The sequence below is a fragment of the Bos indicus x Bos taurus genome, chromosome 19, assembly GCF_003369695.1.
Source record: "Bos indicus x Bos taurus breed Angus x Brahman F1 hybrid chromosome 19, Bos_hybrid_MaternalHap_v2.0, whole genome shotgun sequence".
Lineage (NCBI taxonomy): Eukaryota > Metazoa > Chordata > Mammalia > Artiodactyla > Bovidae > Bos > Bos indicus x Bos taurus.
In genome coordinates, this window is record NC_040094.1 from 13,348,359 (window position 1) to 13,365,504 (window position 17,146).

The 17,146-nt window shown below is 40.4% G+C and overlaps 2 protein-coding genes across 8 annotated transcripts in view; both read right to left on the reverse strand.

Moving 5' to 3' along the window:
• BCAS3 (BCAS3, microtubule associated cell migration factor) overlaps window positions 1-3,868 on the reverse strand; it is a 597,592-nt gene extending 593,724 nt beyond the window's left edge. For 4 of the 6 annotated variants that reach the window (XM_027518315.1, XM_027518317.1, XM_027518316.1 and 1 more), the window contains exon 1: window positions 2,813-3,867. In XM_027518315.1, the coding sequence (XP_027374116.1) occupies window positions 2,813-2,870 (58 nt within the window). In that variant the 5' untranslated portion in view covers window positions 2,871-3,867. Of the gene's footprint in view, window positions 1-2,812 lie in introns of all 6 variants that reach the window. The other 2 variants (XM_027518314.1, XM_027518321.1) reach the window with 2 other exon arrangements.
• A 1,804-nt stretch (window positions 3,869-5,672) lies between these two features.
• Window positions 5,673-17,146, reverse strand: part of PPM1D (protein phosphatase, Mg2+/Mn2+ dependent 1D) — a 61,173-nt gene continuing 49,699 nt past the window's right edge. For both annotated transcript variants that reach the window (XM_027516760.1, XM_027516761.1), the window contains exons 5-6: window positions 11,790-12,032; window positions 5,673-7,448 (exon numbers count right to left, since the gene is read on the reverse strand). In XM_027516760.1, the coding sequence (XP_027372561.1) occupies window positions 6,891-7,448; window positions 11,790-12,032 (801 nt within the window). In that variant the 3' untranslated portion in view covers window positions 5,673-6,890. The remainder of the gene's footprint in view (window positions 7,449-11,789; window positions 12,033-17,146) is intronic.

The following is a 17,146-nucleotide window of genomic DNA, read 5'->3' on the forward strand; positions in this document are numbered from 1 at the left end:
TCTCTGGTGGTCCAGTGGTTGAGACTCTGTGCTTCCAGTGCAGGGGTATGGATTCGATCCCTGGCCAGAGAACTAAGGTCCCATATGCCACATGGTGTGGCTGAAAAAATAAATAAGCCAAAGGAAAATAAGGTAAACCATGAAGTATGGTTGCCCTTTATCTTTGACACATTAGTACTACTCTGTAACTTTTCTACAGGATTAATGTATAATTGCATTGCCTATTTAGCTAAAATGTAAACTCTTTAACAGAAGGGATTGTTTGTGTTTCATTTATATTCCCCTTAAGACTCTATTCACTAACAGGAAAAATTAGGTGTCAGAACCCCAACAATTTATCTTACAATTTGGAGCTGGTGTTTATACTTAAGGACTTTCCAGGTGGCTCAGTGGTAAAGAATTTGCCTGCCAATTCAGGAGAGACAGGTTTGATCCCTGCGGTGGGATGATCTCTGGGGTGGGATGATCCCCTGGAGAAGGAAATGGCAACCCACTCCAGTATTCATGCCTGGGAAATTCCATGGACAAAAGAGCCTAGCACGCAATAGTCCATGGGGTCGCAAAAGAGTCAGACATGACTTACCAACACACACACACACACACACACACACATTTATACTTAAAGACACTAGAAATTAAAACTATTGATTGAAGACCAAAAATTAGTTTCATCAACTCTTATTTGATGCCCATGGCATAATTTATTTCCCCTTCACATACATAAACTTGGATAAAGTTTGCTTAAATCAGTGAAAACTGAATCTGTAGTAACAGTTTTGAGAAGCTAAAAATTTAATATTAGGAAACATTTATTTAGCTCTATATACCAGTCATTGTAGTATGCTGCTCTGCATTTTACACGTGAGGACCAAGACTCAAAGATGTTAATCCATTTAAACACCAAATGCAGGCACAATGACAGAAGTGCATGGTCCCTGAACCTCAGCTTTCTGCCTGAAAAAGAGGAACCCCCAAAGAAAGGGAAAGCTCATGGAGACTCTAGAGAGGGGGCAGCTCTGGAAAGTGATTCCACTGAATACCTTAGGCATGAATCTTATCCTAATCAGCATATCAAAGACTCTGAGAACTAAACTGGCAGATAGATCACTGCCCAGGTCCCAAAAATGAATCGAGACTGAAACCACAACCCACGGAAGGAGTGTTAAAATATGCAGCACTGAGACAGGAATGGGGAGGGTACAACCTTTAAGAGAATGACAGCCATTGAAGAGCCAATATAGATTAGTAAGAGCCAAGGTGGGGCCAAGTTGGCGGATGCCTGACTTCCACTAGACCTTGAGCCTCAGTATATGCTCATTGTAATACATCAGCGGGTCTTCCCAGATGGTGCTAATGGTAAAGAGCCTGCCTGCCAATGCAGGACACAAGAGTTGCTGGTTTGATCCCTGGATCAGGAAGATCTCTTGGAGAAGGAAATGGCAACGCACTCCAATATTCTTGCCTGGAAAATACCATGGACAGAGGAGCCTGGTGGGCTACAGTCCACGGGGTCCCAAAGAGTTGGACACAACTGAGCAACTGATCGACTGAGCACACACACATGCACAATACATCAGTGAGCTAAATGACTTGCTCAGAGACAGCATGACAGTTCCAAGGCTGGCCATAAAGGGCCAAAAAGTGGGCAGTGGCCCAATTCCTGGAAATCCCTGCCCCTTCCCCAAAACAGTTGGAATAATCCTCTCACTCATTACCCTAATAAAAACTGACAACCTCCCACCTTCTGAGATGGCCCGTTTTCTGTCTGTGGAGTGTCTCCCTGAATAAACCTTTCATTCTACGATGACTGGCTCTTGAGTCCTTTCCCTCATGAAGCCAAGAACCCACGTTTAGCAGCCATCCTCGGGACTTGCCTGGGACGTGGCAAGTGACCATTCTCTCATGTCCACTTTCTTTCCTGTAACAGCATGAATTAACCGGATTGACTGCCTACTAAAACAAAAATATCAATGATCTCCATAAGAGCTAAATAAAGTGTCATAATAGTCAAGCATCTGGGATATAATCCAAAATTACATGGTAGGGATTTCCGTGGCCCAGGGGTTGGGAGTCCACCTTGCAATGCAGGAGACACCAGCTCAAGCCCTGGTCCAGGATCCCGTGTGCCACAACTACTGAGCCTGTGCTCTGTAGCCTTCGAGCCACAACTACTGAGCCCATATGCAGCAACTGCTGAGCCCCACACGCTCCAGTGCTCATGCTCTGCACCAAGAGAAGCCGCCGCAATGAGAAGTCTGCACACCACAAAGAAGGTAGCCCCCATTTGCTGCAACTAGAGAAAGCCCATGCATAGCAACGAAGACCCCGCACAGCCAAAAATCAATGATTTTTTAAAAATCACGTGGTATATAAAGAACCAGGAAAAATCTCAATTCACATGCAAAAATCAACAGATGCCAATACTTAAATGACAAAGAATCATATCTGACACTTTAAAGCAAAATTGCACAAATGCGCTTGCAAGCAATTATGAACACTCTTGACGTGAATGGAAAAAAAAGAAAATCTCAAAAAAGAGAGGATACAAAGAAGAACAGAAAGGGTAGGGAGTCCCTGGAGAAAGAAAACCAAGCCTGGTTTTCTCGACAGAAGAGACGCAGTTTTGGCCCAAGCCACTGTGTAATCTAAGCCTGGCTGCAATGCGTGCCCTTGAACAGGTGTCAGTAACTCATGACATTTAAGGAAGTAAGGGACTACAGGAACAATGGAAAAGCAGTCAAGATACAATAGTTCAGTGATGAGAGAGTCCTAGTTCCTCCCCAAGGGGCGTATATAACTACCTGATACATACCCTCTGATACACTCCTTTCCGTGTCCCCCATTTCTTGTTTGTAGGAAACAGGGTTCATTCAGCCTCCTGACCTTCCCTGAGTTCCGCAGATTTAAACAGGTGCTTATTATCAGGGAAGGGAGGGGAAGCAGAAACAAAGGAGGAACAGTCAAGAAATAATAGTGCAGCTGCGGGGCAGGGTCGTGGCTCCTCCTCAAGGCATATAACAACGTCCTTTGAGTTCTTCAGTAGGAATGAGGCCCCACCTGGGTGGAGAATGGTATTTTAAGGCTGAGCACAAGATTCCTGGAACCTTCTACCTCACCACTGACCAATCAGAAGAAAGTCTGCACAGGGTAAGATAAGGAAGACACTTACCCTTCCTCCTCAAATGATTCTCCCTTTGAAAACTTTCATGGTCAAGCAGAATCTTTGGAGCTGGCTTTTCGACACTAGACACTAGTCGGCCTTCTCCCAGGTTGCTGACGTCCTGAATAAATCAACTTTTCCTTTCCAACGAACACTCATCTCTTGAGTATGTTTTCAAGCAGCAAGCAGCAGAACACTTGGCTACCTCAGTTCTGGCGGCCACGGAGCTGATGGAGAAGACTCGGTAGCCAGTGTGGCGGGTGTTCATGGGCTGGCAGGCAGCAGGGCAGGCTTGGGGAGCTTGGAAAGCAGAGGACACGGAGAGCAGGGGCCCTCAGCAGCAGCTTCCTGGCCATCGTCTGGCCCAGCAGCACAGTACAGCCGGCCACATGGGGCTGCACCCAGGAGTGGTTTTCACGGAGGCGGCCACGAGGCCTGGCTAGCAAAAGCTTCGAGAAAACTGGCACCGAGGGGAAAGGTGCCAGGACCCTCACCCTCCTTGTTCCAAAGGTCACTAAGGGTCTGGCGCAGGAAGAGCTTGCAGCAACCTGTGCCGCAACCACCTCAAAGGTCCCTTATAGTCAAAGCTATGGTTTTTCCAGTAGCTATTATGGATGTGAGTCGGAACATAACAAAGGGTACGCACTGAAGAAATGATGCTTTTGAACTGCGGTGCTTGAGAAGACTCTTTAGTCCCTTGGACAGCAAGGAGCTCAAACGAGTCAATCCTAAAGTAAATCAGTCCTGAATATTCATAGGAAAGACATGGTGAAGCTTCAATACTTTGGCCTGATGAGAAGAACGGACTCATTGGAAAAGGCCCTGATGATGGGGAAGATGAAGGGCAGGAGGAGAAGGGGACACGAGGATGAGATGGTTGGATGGCATCACCGACTCAATGGACGTGAGTTTGAGCAAAGTCCAGGAGATACCAAAGGACAGGGAAGCCTGGCATGCTGCAGTCCATGGGGTCACAAAGAACTGGACGCAACTTAGTGACTGAACAACAAAGGAGAAATGTAGGTGACAATCTGGGACTTGCAATTGGTATCTTAAGTGTAGGCAGCACTACGAGACTGAGCTCTGTGGGATCCGATGGACAGTGTCACAATAAATTGTAGGACACCCAGTTGGCATCTGCAGAATATTGGAGCATTTCTTGGTATAGGAAAACCCACACATCTGGCACCTTCAGTAAAAGAAATTGTGTTTGTTTTCCTTTCAGCGGACATGGTTAAGTAGTAGTTGTTGTTTACTCTCTAAGTCATGTCCGACTCTTGTGAAGTCATGGACTGCAGCCTGCTGGCTCCTCTGTCCATGGTATTTCTGAGACAAGAATATTGGAGTGGGTTGTCATTTCCTTCTCCACTGGATCTTCCCGACCCAGGAGTCAGACTCTCGTCTCCTGCATTACAAGAACCACCTGGGAAGACCCAGTTAAGTAGTAGCATAGTTAAATAACATAGCCAGGGTAGAATACTAAAGAATGAGGAGGCTCTGTGATGTTCTGATATGGAAAAATCTCCAAGATATATATGAAAGAGAAAAATACATGTAAAGCTGTAGGTCTTTGTGTAGACTTGTTGGCTACCCTGAGGACTCAAGTGAGGGTGTATTCATTATGTACCCATTTTATACATTATGAAGTTTCCATCATGCATTACACTTCTGATCTATATGTGATAAGCAAATAAAATTTCATAAAAATAGAAACATTAAAACATTATTTGCGATTGCATGACATCTTTACCTCCTTAAAAGAACAGGCCTAAAAACAGCCCTAGAACACATACCAAAAAAAAAAGTTAATTTTACCTTTCAGTTATGTATCTCAAACCAAAAATGTTTACCGTATGAGACAGCTACTAGTATGGTACGAAACTGGACTCTATTATACTAAAAATATAATCTAGGAAAAATTCTGACATTTTTACATTAAAAAGTTGATCTGAAAAATAAAGATGAAAAAAATCTTTCACAAAAAAGTGAGTCCAAAAGTGTTTGCTACTTGCTTTCATTATCTTGGAAAGATCTGAAAAACAAACTCTAGTCTTGAAAAAAGAAATTGAAAGTGTTAGTCGCTCAGTCACACCCACCTCTTTGCAACCCCATCGACTGTAGCTTGTCAGGCTCCTCTGTCTACCGGATTCTCCAGGCAAGAATACTGGAGTGGGTTGCCATTTTCTTCTCCAGGGGATCTTCCCAACCCAGGGATCGAACCTGGGTCTCCTGCATTGCAGGCAGACTCTTTACTGTCTGAGCCACCAGGATCTATCTCTAGTCTTAAAAAACTAGCCAAGATTAATGTTTCACCTGGAGCACTTGTTCTCAATTAATCCTCTTACAGCTAGTATGCTTCCAAGTGCACAGTTCCTAGCCTACCGTTGGTGCATGGTCAGTGCTGAATGCATGAGTTAACTCTTCGAGGTCTCATTCAGAGTCCTATTCTAAAGTCATACATTTTCAAAAGTTCTCTTTGTAAAGCAACTCATCACACCAAAACGACATACTCTTAGTATTTCAGTATTAGTTCCTTTTAGTTTTTTCAAATAATACAGTTTTATTCACTTTCAATTGCTACATAATATTTCATCAAATTCTTACAAACCATAACTTATAAACCATAACTGACCTAATCATATTCTTATTGTATATTTAGCCTGAGTTGATGTACTCTCCGTTAAAATTAAAGAGTGCAAAAATGAACATTATATACATTTTAAGTTGTTATTCTAAAGCTTGATCATGGCATAACACAAAGTTAATATATATCATTAAAACAAACCAATAACAATAATTCAGCAACATCAGTAACAGTTCACTGATTTATTAGATGAACAAACATATCCATATAATCAATGAAAACTGTACGATATATAAAATAATTTAAGAAATGTTGGGAATTAGCAGCACCATCCATTATTGAAATAGCAAGAAAAACTTCACATATTTTATGCAAACACGAGAAGAGGATATAACTACTTTAAGACTTATTAATGCCACTGAATGTCTGGGATGATTGAAAAGGGCATCTCTTTAGGCAAACATACCTCCTTCTACTTCAAAGATCTGGTGAGCAAATATGATGGTTAATGTTTTAGAAAAAATGCTACTGAATGAAATAAGAGATACTGCATAGTATTTTAATTAGGACAAGGAGACTAACACCCAGCTACTTTTGCATGGCTCAACACTTCGGCTTCTATGAAAAATTTAGTTCTGGATTATGAAATTAGAAATAAAAAATAATTTAAAAAAGACACTAGCTGTCTCTAAGAAACATTAAGTGGGACACAGGTCACTATGAAAATACATCACTTTTCCAGTTTGCTTAATAATTTACTTTAAAAAGTTGTGTAGTTTTCATCACAAGTGACATACAAATTTCTTAATAAGCATTTTTAAAAGTTTTAATGTATTTCTAAAATCTAATAGATTCTTTTTTTTTTTAAACCTTTAGCCCTGTTGTTACATTTACTGTGTATCAGAGTAACAGACTGAGTTTGTGTGAAGGATACAAATTTACACACATTTTACAGCAACTTACACCCTAACATCTACAAAATTCACATTTATAATACAAGCAAGTACAAGGCCAGGCTAAAATTGTTGAATTCCAAAAAGTCAAATTCATACTATTTTTATTTTGTCCCCTTAAAAAAAGTTCAACTTCGGCACCAAATTCAAAAGAGCCCTCTTAAGAAGTTTGGAAAAAATTTCCAGACGTATTTCAGCAAACACAAACAGTTTTTCTGTGCTGGTGAAGTAAAGGATTTCCAATTTTCTTCTGGCCCCTGAGTCTGCGTCGCACGGTAAGTTTAACAGAGTTCTTGCGCTGGGAGGTTGTGGGGAGGCTTGCAGGCTGAGCACCACTACTACGACTTAAACCATTCCGCCTGTGCTTCTTCATTAGAGGGCCGGAGTTGGATTCTTCCAATGTCCTTTTGAAGTTTGCCGGAGGGGTTCTTTCAACTTCCTGGGCTTTCATTTGACCCGGGCTCGATATCTTCACATTTTTTTGGTCCGTGATGGTGTTTGTTGAATTGGTAGGCACCAGGCCAACGGACAGGCTATTATTCAAAGAATCGTGTATCCTTAAAGTCAGGGCTTTAGTGCAATTTTCTTCTAGTGGCTCTGGATCTTTTGAGGATATGACTGCAGCCTGGACATTCCCTCGAGCTATCTCAGGTGGGACTTCTAAATAATTCTCTGAGAAGGCATTACTACGGATAAGGGCAGGTATATGGTCCTTGGAGTTCAGCCTTGGCCATGGGTCCTCCTCCAGGGGCTGAAAAACAGGAAGGTAAGACCAAGTGAGAAATAATTTGTCCTAGAATTCAGCTTAACCATTGGGGAAATGAAAGGGTTTCATTAGAATAAATGACAAAATTGTTTACTTGGGGGGTTTATTTCCTACTTTCTATATTTAATTTCTGAATATTTAGTAGTGTGGAAAATGTAAAGTGTGACATTAAAGCAATTCTGTCACAATGGAAATTCAGATTGTTGCTTTGCACCCATCTCCTCAACACTGGATGCTGTTCTGGGATTTGAGAAAGTAGGATATATGGGACTGTGCTAAGTATGGCTAGGGCAACATGCAAAGATACAAACGAAAGTCACGTGGAACTTGCAGGTTGCTGCTTAAAAGCCTCACTGGGAGGCACGGTGTGCACTGCTTTAGGTGCAGTGCCCCGAAGCTAAATGTTTTCGGAATCTCCTCCCATCTCCAGACAAGAGATGGGAGGACATTGTTCCTATCAAATAAAAATCTTCCACTATTTTAATAGTTTATAAAATCACTATTTTAATAACTTTCTCAAGGGCAAATTTTAAGCATAAATACTTCCTCTTCCCCAAATGTGTATCATTTCCCTCAATCTTTCCTCTTTCAGTCAAATCAAATTTAATAAAATATTTTCCGAAAAGCCTAAGTAAATCCTTTTGTATTTAGAATGGTAAATAAAGATATATTACTAGTCACCTTCTGATATAAAATTCCCTAGGAATAAACACCTTTTGAAAAAGTGCTTTATAAAAAAGCATATTTATAAAAGTAATGTTTCTTTTAATGTTTCTAGAATTAAGAAGAAAAAGGGAAACTGTAGGAATCTAAAAGCATTTCAATTCAACCATAAACATGAACACGCTTTACTAAGAAAAATAAACCAACTTTAGGTCCACTGGAGGCTAGAGATGAGAAACTCTGACATTCCTAACGTAGTACTGCCCCCAACAGAATACTGCCATGCTTTTTAAAATGCTTTTATTGATTTGTTTGGCTGTGCTGTGTCTGAGTTGCAGCATGCAGAATGGTTGCGACATGCAAACTCTTAGCTGCAGCATGTGGAATTTAGTCTCCTGACCAGGGATTGAACCCAGGTCCCCAGCATTGGGAACCTGAAGTCTTAGCCACTGGACCATCAGGAAAGACCCTTAAGAAAGAAAAAAAAAAAAAAAAACCTAAGTATATTTCTTTCTTTCTGGGGTCACTGGTTCATCTATTTATTTTACACTGCATGGTTTATGGAAAGCCCAATTCTTATCTGTTTTAACACTGACTAGATGTTGGGCAGCAGTCTTATTTCGAAGTACCGGTGTTGAGCATGGATAACAGAACAGTCTCTATTCTAGAACATTCATATGTGGCTTTCAGCAATATCAACGACAACCTGTCTGTGAATTTATCCCCTCTGCATTAGGTTGATTCCAATGTCTACCCTGATCACAAGCATGTACTGACTGATCACAGAAAACTATACCTCACCATAAGTAATTGTTGACTAAAGGTTCATCTTGCTTTAATATAGAAAAAGGATTTGCAACAAGACCAGGCAGCAGATAAATTCTGTAGACAGAAGACTTCCTACTACCAAACAAGCACATTACTAACTTAGGGACAAGAAAAAAAGATACTCATCAGGCCACTTATACGAATAGAACATAACTGCTCTAGCTTGTACAAAGAGGTTTAGACATTAGATGGAATTTCTTTACAAAAGAAAAACAATGGGATGATTTTAGAGTTAACACAATTTATTGTAATTTCTGTTGTGCTGTGTTCTTTTAAACTCACAAACTATTATTCTGATACCACAGGTGGACTGGCTTTTCTTCCCCTACTTATTCCTTTAACTTTTCCATTTCCTTCTCTTTCTATTGGCATTCTGTGGAAATATACCGCATCTGTTTGCGCAGCCAACGGCTTAGACTTCTGAGACTCATCTCAGATTAATTACTACCTGTATGCTAAGCCTTCTTACGTGTTCATAAAACACATGATATTGAGAGCTTACATCCTAAAAATTCACACTTGCAAAGTTTCACTTCAGAGATCCACTTTGAGAGCTCCATATATTTACAATCCAACAGTAAACAGCTAATTACAAGTTGTGCCTAGAATGCAATTGATACTAAGTGCTAATCCTCTGAAAGAACTCTCTTCCTCATTCCTCCTTCCTAGAGCTCTTGGCTTACTTAAAAAACAGCTAAAATTAGTTTTGCCCTAAAGAAAGATGGAGAAAGAAAGGTGTGCCATAGTAATATATCACTTAAACAGAAGTATTTCTAGTATGTTTGTCCCAAAACAAAGATTTGAGTACCGATTTAGCTTACGATTCAAACAGAAGTTGACATGTCTGTAGATAGGTAACCTAGTCTCAAGTGCCTAATCTAAATATGGGTAAGTCTTAAAAACCATTCAAAATCAATCAAAATGTCATTATATTTATCTAGATGCTACTAAACACAGGATTATTATTATAACAATGAAATAAATCAGAGATACTCATGAGTGGCCATGGTTAACTAAGATAAAAGAAACAAAACAAAACACAATCTCTTGAGCAGAAATCTGTCTTTATTTACTTGTTAGGCCAGAGCCTACAATAGTGATTATTCTGAATGGCTCTAAATATTTTTTCATATTTAGGTGTGGCTAAATGGTTAACAAATAACCATGCCTACACAGAAGTTAGTCCATACATAAATCTCCTAATCTTTACTTTAGTATAATTATTAGATCATTATTTTTCAAAATTGTAAAACATGTTTTAAAGGGCTTCCCTGGTGGTCTAGTGGTTAAGAGCCTGCCTGCCAGTGCAGGGGACAGGGTTCCATCCTGGGGCTGGTAAGATCCCACATGCTGCAAGGCAACTAAGTCCATGAGCCGAAACTACTGAAGCCCACGTGCCTAGAGCCTGCGCTCTGCACCAAGAGAAGCCACCACGACGAGAAGCCCGCGCACTGCAACGCAGAGTAGCAGCAGTTCCTGCTCGCTGCAGCTAGAGAAAGCCTGCACAGCAACCAAGACCCGGGATAGCCGAAAGTAAATCTTTAAAGAGTGTTCTAAACTATTCCTTGGTGTCATTTCTGTACAATTTTACTAATGCCAATCCATACATTAAGAATGTCCTATTACAGTATCTTCTCTCCCCTCATTCTTACCTCCATCCTATGGCACCTCTACACTACCTACAATTCAGTTACAAATATGAACACTTTAGGGAACACAAAAGTAATGAATACTTTCAAATGCAGAAACTGGTGAATTCTGAAATGAACATAAGCTCCTCCATAACACTCAAAAGAGAATGAAGAGACTTTAAAAGATCTCAACCTGCATTATTATTCAAGAGTGTTCAAAGAAAAGAAAGTTTCCACAAGAAATTTTTTTAGGAAAATAAGCATAAAATATTAATTTGTCAATTTCTAAATGAAGAGTCCATGTAAGGAAAATTAAGTTGCCATATATATGTGAGGTAAAAGATGGGAAAGCAATAATGGAAAACTTCCAAGTACTCTATACAGGATCACAATACCCAAAATTAAATAAATTCTTTGTACTGTGTAGCTTTGATCATCTTAAAAAAACTGTCTCAATACATGACATAAAATTCCACTGTGTTTCCCATTTTACTGGTCATTCTTCTGAAAGCACATTCTCAGAAGGCCAGGTATATCACAGCAGTTATCAATATTACTAATTATTAGCAGAAGATTGGAAAAAAGTAGGAAAAAATTGGGATGAAATCAGAAAAAAGGGAAATACTATAGCATTTAAACTTATTTCTGAGCACATCTTAAATTCATTCAATATTAATATGGGTAAGAAACAGGAATGATGTTTCTTATTCATGTTAATAGACAGCCAATTCTAAAGGCTGATATCCTAAGGTCCAGTTCAGCCTTGATTCTGTATCTTATTCAAACTGCTTAATATCTCACTCTTATTATCTATAAATGGAATTAATTATCTGCACTATTTAGCTTCCAGGGTTATGAGGTTCAAATGAAATACCACATATGAAAGTCCATCACAAGCTTTTAATTTAAATGCTTACAAACATGCATAATATTAGAAGGGAATCAGTATGTTCCAAATATTAATACTGTTAATAGTCTTCAGGGGCCACATCTAGTCACTGTCTATTAGGTGTTCTACGGAGATCCAGTATGCACTTTAATACCTCTGGGTACTAAATAAGAAGCACTAAATAAGAAGTACTGATAAGAAGTTACACAACAAAATCCAAAATCCTATTTTATAAAGAATCTGAAAACTGTTTTCATGTAATACTAATCAGAGAAATTCCATCTATTACAGCTTAAATACTAGAGAATTGTATACCTTGACTGGTGGTGTAGAACACGGAGAAGGAGTCATCACGCAGGTTTCTTGACTGTTATAGGAAGGGCTATCAGTCAGGTTCAGATAGAGCTCATCTTCACTGGTGAAATGTCCCTGACTGTCCACTCCCGGAGAGATGCAGATTACTATGGCACTAGTATTATCTGCTCGAAGCATTCGCTGCCTCCAGCGGCCTAGGGCTCGATTCACAAGCATTTTGGCACAAGACTGTCCATGCTCACCCTGTATTTAAAACAACAGAAAAGAAGATAACTCAGACTCCGTTACCACTATGGTTGTATCAAATTAATACAAATTAATAATGTTCAACAAGGCCTACATAAATAATTAAAATTTCAAACCTTATCCACAATCCCTATAACTATGTTAAGACAGCATTGCTCTAAATTAAAAAATAAATCAATAAAGCCTTATCCTGTGGTTAAATTTCATCTGTATTTTTATCTTTTGGGGAGCAAGAAACTTGGTCTTCATTGTAACCTTACTTAAGAAAAGTTATACAGTTATACAGAAATTATCTAAAAGGGGGAAGTAAACATCAAGATATTACAGATAAACAACTATACGCCAATAAAAATTAATTTTAAGAAGTATTACAATAAATAATTCACAAATGAAATAATCATACATGGCAAAAAAAAAAAAACCCACACTGCAAAGGGCCAATTTCCTAAAATAAGAGATTCTGCAAATCAAAGACAACCCCAACATAAAAAAATGTCAAAGGACATGAACCAACTATAGAGACGAAGAAATATAAATGGTTCTCAGCTATATATACATACATATATATGTGTACACTGTTGCTGTTCAGTTGCTCAGACATGTCCAACTCTGCGACCCCACAGACTGCAGCACACCAAGCTTTCAGGTCCTTCACTATCTCTTGGAGTTTGCTCAAACTCATGTCCACTGAGTTGACGATGCCATCCAACTACCTCATCTTCTGTCAGTCCCTTCTCCTCCTGCCCTCAATCTTTCCCAGCATCAGGGTCTTTTCCAATGAGTCAGCTCTTTGCCTCAGGTGGCCAAGAACTTCAGCTTCAGCATCAAAGTCCTTCCACTGAATATTGAGCGTTGATTTTCTTTAGGATTTACTGGTTTGATCTCCGTGCTGTCCAAGGGACTCTCCAGAGTCTTCTCCAGCACCACAGTTTGAAAGCATTTATTCTTCGGTGCTCAGTCTTCTTTATGGTCCAACACTCACATCCATACATGACTATTGGAAAACCCATAGCTTTGACTATATGGACCTTTCTTGTCAAAGTGACGTCTCTGCTTTTTAATACACTGTCTAGGTATGTCATAACTTTTCTTCCAAGGAGCAAGTATCTTTTAATTTCATGGCTGCAGTCACAGTCTGCAGTGATTTTGGAGCCCAAGAAAATAAAATCTGTCACTGTTTCCATTTTTTCCCCATTTATTTGCCAGAAAGAGGTAGAACCGGATGCCACGATCTTAGTTTCTTGAATGTTGAATTTTAAGCCACCTTTTCCCTCTCCTCTTTTCACCTTCACCAAGAAGCTCTTTAGTTCCTCTTCACTTTCTGCCATTAGGGTGAAAGCATATCTGAGGTTATTGGTATTTCTCCTGGCAATCTTAATTCCAGCTTGTGCTTCATCCAGTCCAGCATGTCACATGATGCACTCTGCATATAAGTTAAACAAGCAGAGTGACAATATACAACCTTGACGTACTCCTTGACCAATTTTGAACCAGTCTGTTGTTCCATGTCCATTTCTAACTACTGCTTCTTGACCTGCATATAGGTTTCTCAGGAGATAGGTAAAGTTGTCTGGTATTCCCATCTCTTTTAAGAATTTTCCAGTTTCTTGTGATCCACCCAGTCAAAGGCATACATACATACATAAATGGCTAATGTCACTTACATGAAGAAAAAAGCAATACAAGCCATATAGTATAGAGATCAAATATATACCAACAGTATGCCAGCAAATTTGGAAAACTCAGCAGTGGCCACAGGACTGGAAAAGGTCAGTTTTCATTCCAGTCCCAAAGAAAGGCAATGCCAAAGAATGCTCAAACTACCACACAATTGCACTCATCTCACACGCTAGTAAAGTAATGCTCAAAATTCTCCAAGCCAGGCTTCAGCAATATGTGAACTGTGAACTTCCAGATGTTCGAGCTGGTTTTAGAAAAGGCAGAGGAGCCAGAGATCAAATTGCCAACATCTGCTGGATCATCAAAAAAGCAAGAGAGTTCCAGACTATGCCAAAGCCTTTGACTGTGTGGATCACAATAAACTGTGGAAAATTCTGAAAGAGATGGGAATACCAGACCTGACTTGCCTCTTGAGAAACCAATATGCAGGTCAGGAAGCAACAGTTAGAACTGGACATGGAATAAGAGACTGGTTCCAAATAGGAAAAAGAGTATGTCAAGGCTGTATATTGTTACCCTGCTTATTTAACTTATATGCAGAGTACATCATGAGAAACGCTGGGCTGTAGAAAGCACAAGCTGGAATCAAAATTGCCGGGAGAAATATCAATAACCTCAAATATGCAGATGACACCACCCTTATGGCAGAAAGTGAAGAAGAACTAAAGAGTCTCTTGATGAAAGTGAAAGAGGAGAATGAAAAAGCTGGCTTAAAGCTCAACATTCAGAAAATGAAGATCATGGCATCCAGTCCCATCACTTCATGGCATACAGATGGGGAAACAGTGGAAACAGTGGCTGACTTTATTTTTCTGGGCTCCAAAATCACTGCAGATGGTGATTGCAGCCATGAAATCAAAAGACACTTACTCCTTGGAAGGAAAGTTATGACCAACCTAGACAGCATATTCAAAAGCAGAGACATTACTTTGCCAACAAAGGTCTGTCTAGTCAAGGATATGGTTTTTCCAGTGGTCGTGTATGGATGTGAGAGTTGGACTATAAACAAAGTTGAGCACCGAAGAATTGATGCTTTTGAACTGTGGTGTTGGAAAAGACTCTTGAGAGTCCCTTGGACTGCAAGGAGATCCAACTAGTCTATTCTAAAGGAGATCAGTCCTGGCTGTTCATTGGAAGGACTGATGTTGAAGCTGAAACTCCAATACTTTGGCCACCTGATGCGAAGAGCTGACTCATTTGAAAAGACCCTGATGCTGACAAAGATTGAGGGTAGGAGAAGAAGGGGACGACACAGGATGAGATGGTTGGATGGTATCACTGACTCGATGGACATGGGTTTGGGTGGACTCCGGGAGTTGGCGATGGACAGGGAGGCCTGGCGTGCTGCGGTTTATGGGGTCACAAAGAGTCGGACATGACTGAGCAACTGAACTGAACTGACTGAACTGATATACCAACAGAAACAGTAAAAAAGGAAAAAAACAAATTAAACAATCTCATGTTATACAAATAAATGTGGCTTAGAATAAGACTAATAGCATTATGTTATTGTTTAGTTGCTAAATTGTGTCCAACTCTTTGCAACCGCATGGACTGTAGCCCGCCAGGCTCCTCTGCCCCATGGGATATCCCCAGGCAAGAATACTGGAGTGGGTTGCCATTTCTTCTCCAGGGGATCCTCCTGACCCAGCAATCAACCCCGTACCTCCTGCATTGGCAGGTGCATTCTGTACCACTGAGCCACCAGGGAAGCCCCCAAAAAGCATCATACAATGGATTTATAACTGTTAAGTTTCAAAGAACAGAAAAGAAAAATTATGTGCTCCAGAAAAGAGTTTCCTGTTTTAAAAGTACCTCTAGAAACAGCTGCAGAGAAGGCAATGGCACTCCACTCCAGTACTCTTGCCTGGAAAATCCCATGGACGGGGAGCCTGGTAGGCTGCAGTCCATGGGGTCGCTAAGAGTCGGACACGACTGAGCGACTTCACTTTCACTTTCCACTTTCATGCATTGGAGAAGGAAATGGCAACCCACTCCAGTGTTCTTGCCTGGAGAATCCCAGGGACGGGGGAGCCTGGTGGGCTGCCGTCTATGGGGTCGCACAGAGTCAGACACGACTGAAGCGACTTAGCAGCAGTAGTAGCAGCAGAAAGAGCTGAATAATGAAAATGAGTAGAAATGTTTGAAAAAGAAATGTGCCATGAACTATAAGCAGAAAAAAAATTTTACTTAATATGATAATGTGTTACAAGATTAAATATTAACATACTGTAATGTATACTATATAATAATATATAATCTACTACAGTACTATAAATACTTCATTAAAATATATATTACACATATGTCATTTAACTGTCAGCTCTACCCCCCCTAAAGTTTATATATTCAAACTGAATAAAGAACTGGGTTTTTTTTCATTCTCTCCTTGGGAAACAGGTAATCATTTTTATTTGGGGTTGTCTGATCTTGGTCATAGTACAGTATTCAATACATTAATGATGGCAAACTGCAAAAACTCATCTCAGCTGCTTTAAAATCTTAGTGTTAAGCCATCCTTGCATTCCTAAGAAAGGCATCGCATGTAATGATGTTTTAAAACACTGCTTGCCCCCCTTCTAATATGAAAAATACGTACCTCAACTGATCAAAGGCAGCATCAATCTGTAACTCATTAGTCTATCACATCCCCCAGTGTACGCGCACGCTGCACCACTCGCCAAACACCAGAGCCCTGAGAACTCGCTGAAGGACTCTCCCTTTCACTTCTGTGTGCCTGTTTCCCTCCCAGTAAAGCTCCACCAAAAGGAAATCTATATCAGCCATTTCTACTAACTTACTTGCCCTCTCCCTCAACTCACTGATTCTGTTGACTTGAAAGTCGCTCAGTCGTGTCTGACTCTTTGCAACCCCAAGGACTATACACTCCATGGAATTCTCTAGGTCAGAATACTGGAGTGGGTAGCGTTTCCCTTCTCCAGGAGATCTTCCCAACCCAAGGCTCGAACCCAGGTCTCCCACATTGCAGGTGGATTCTTTACCAGCTGAGCCACACAGGAAGCCCAAGAATACTGGGAGTAGGTAGCCTATCCTTTCTCCAGCAGATCTTCCTGACCTAGGAGTCAAACCAGGGTCACCTGCATTGCAGGTGGATTCTTTACCAACTGAGCCATCAGGGAAGCCCCTGTTGACTTGGGCCACTCCATAATACTGTGTCCTTCTCTTCCACCATACTGTCTCACTAGGTGAGGTCACAAATTGTTGTGGCTTTACTTTACTCCTATTAACACTGAAATTAGCATTTCCAGGCACTGCCTTTCAGTAACTGCCTACTGAAAATATCTATCTAGATGAACCAAAGGCACCTCCTATTCAACATGCTTACATATGAACTAATCATCCCTCCTCATAAAATGATGTGTTTCTTCTTCATCTTCTACAGCTTCCAGCCATCACTAAGTAATTTGGGT